The following is a 1,347-nucleotide window of genomic DNA, read 5'->3' as shown; positions in this document are numbered from 1 at the left end:
TTTTTTTTTTTTTTTTTTTTTTTTCGGGCGATTCCGACGTTTGGCAGAAACATTTTTCAATAACAACTAAAAGATATGATATACAGAGGTCGTTTTCAAGTCCAAAAAATGGCCGTTAAAAACATAAACTGTGATTATTATTTGGACCGATATCCCCACTTAGTCGGGCAGTGATTTAAAAAGTCACCGGTCCGTACTAGTTCCACTTTGAATGAAGCTCCATGACCCGATTCCTCTGCTTTTGACCACAGGCAAGTCCATGCGGAAGTGGGTGGAGTCCATCAACAAGATCATCCGCCGCAAGCTGCAGACGCAGTCAAACGGCGTGAGCCACAACATCACCTTCGAGAGCCCGCCCCCGCCCATCGAGTGGCACATCTGCCGCACCGGCCAGGTGGACTCCTTCGATCTCATGACCCTGCACCCCATCGAGATCGCCCGGCAGCTGACCCTGCTGGAGTCCGAGCTCTACAGGTGAGTGGGCGGCCGTGGAGCCGGCGACCGCCGAGAAACGGTCGCTGACGGCGGCCTGCCATCCGCAGAGCCGTGCGGCCGTCCGAGCTGGTGGGAAGCGTGTGGACCAAAGAGGACAAAGAGAAGAACTCGCCCAACTTGCTCCGAATGATCCGACACACCACCAACCTCACGCTGTGGTTTGAGAAGTGAGCGTCGCACCGACGAGTGCTTATTTGCGGCGCCGCCCGAATTAAGTGTCGGAAATTGGGTGGCAGGTGCATCGTGGAGACCATGAACCTGGAGGAGCGCGTGGCGGTGTGGACGCGCGTCATCGAGATTCTGCAGGTCTTTCAGGAGCTCAACAACTTCAACGGCGTGCTGGAGGTGGTCAGCGCCATCAACTCTGTGCCCGTCTACCGCCTGGACCACACCTACGAGGTCAGCAAGACCGTCGACGCATGCCGGATTTGCTCAAAAAGCTTATTTCCAGAAATGCTCGACCCTCCTCGAATTGAGTTTGACCAAATTTCCTCAAATAACTATTTTCAGATCATTATTTCACCTAAGCACTTATTCTGGTCCAGTGTAGGACTTGAATGAGTTCAAGCGACAAAAACTCGTGGCCTCATTCATCTTTATTTTTGTGATCCTTGGAACAGTTTTTGAACAATAGTTCATTTTTGTTCGAGACTTTGCCAGGCTTTGTTTGACTTCCAGCAGAGCGCGTTGCGTGACCGCCAATTTCCTACCTCAGCCTGGTTCCTTGTTTGGATTGTACATTAAAGACCACTGTCCTGTTTTTGTTGAAATTCCTCATTTAAAAATAGCGCCTTCAACCAACACGAGATTGGAGGGTGAAAGTTGCAGCTGTCTTCTAGTGTGGCCCGAATG

At 50.9% G+C, this 1,347-nt stretch overlaps 1 protein-coding gene across 1 annotated transcript; it reads left to right on the top strand.

Annotated features, from left to right (window-relative positions):
- Nucleotides 1-229: 229 nt before the first annotated feature.
- Nucleotides 230-1,071, top strand: LOC109509558 (son of sevenless homolog 2-like). The gene is made up of 3 exons (XM_019859389.1): nt 230-474; nt 543-662; nt 732-1,071. Exons 1-3 carry the CDS (start codon nt 260-262, stop codon nt 1,054-1,056), a joined length of 660 nt encoding a protein of 219 aa, XP_019714948.1. The 5' UTR covers nt 230-259; the 3' UTR covers nt 1,057-1,071.
- Nucleotides 1,072-1,347: the final 276 nt, after the last annotated feature.

Source organism: Hippocampus comes, unplaced genomic scaffold (genome assembly GCF_001891065.2).
Source record: "Hippocampus comes isolate QL1 unplaced genomic scaffold, H_comes_QL1_v1.1 C16948932, whole genome shotgun sequence".
In the NCBI taxonomy this organism is placed as follows: Eukaryota; Metazoa; Chordata; class Actinopteri; order Syngnathiformes; family Syngnathidae; genus Hippocampus; species Hippocampus comes.
The sequence above is the reverse complement of the archived record's forward strand: the minus strand, read 5'-3'. Positions and strand labels throughout refer to the sequence as shown.

What these genes read in the sequence shown, in the direction of transcription:
- LOC109509558 (XM_019859389.1), top strand. Translation starts at nt 260, where the DNA reads ATGCGGAAGTGGGTGGAGTCCATCAACAAGATCATCCGCCGCAAGCTG. An exon ending in CTGGAGTCCGAGCTCTACAG is followed by an intron (nt 475 to 542) that starts GTGAGTGGGCGG and finishes TGCCATCCGCAG; the next exon opens with AGCCGTGCGGCCGTCCGAGC. An exon ending in CTCACGCTGTGGTTTGAGAA is followed by an intron (nt 663 to 731) that starts GTGAGCGTCGCA and finishes ATTGGGTGGCAG; the next exon opens with GTGCATCGTGGAGACCATGA.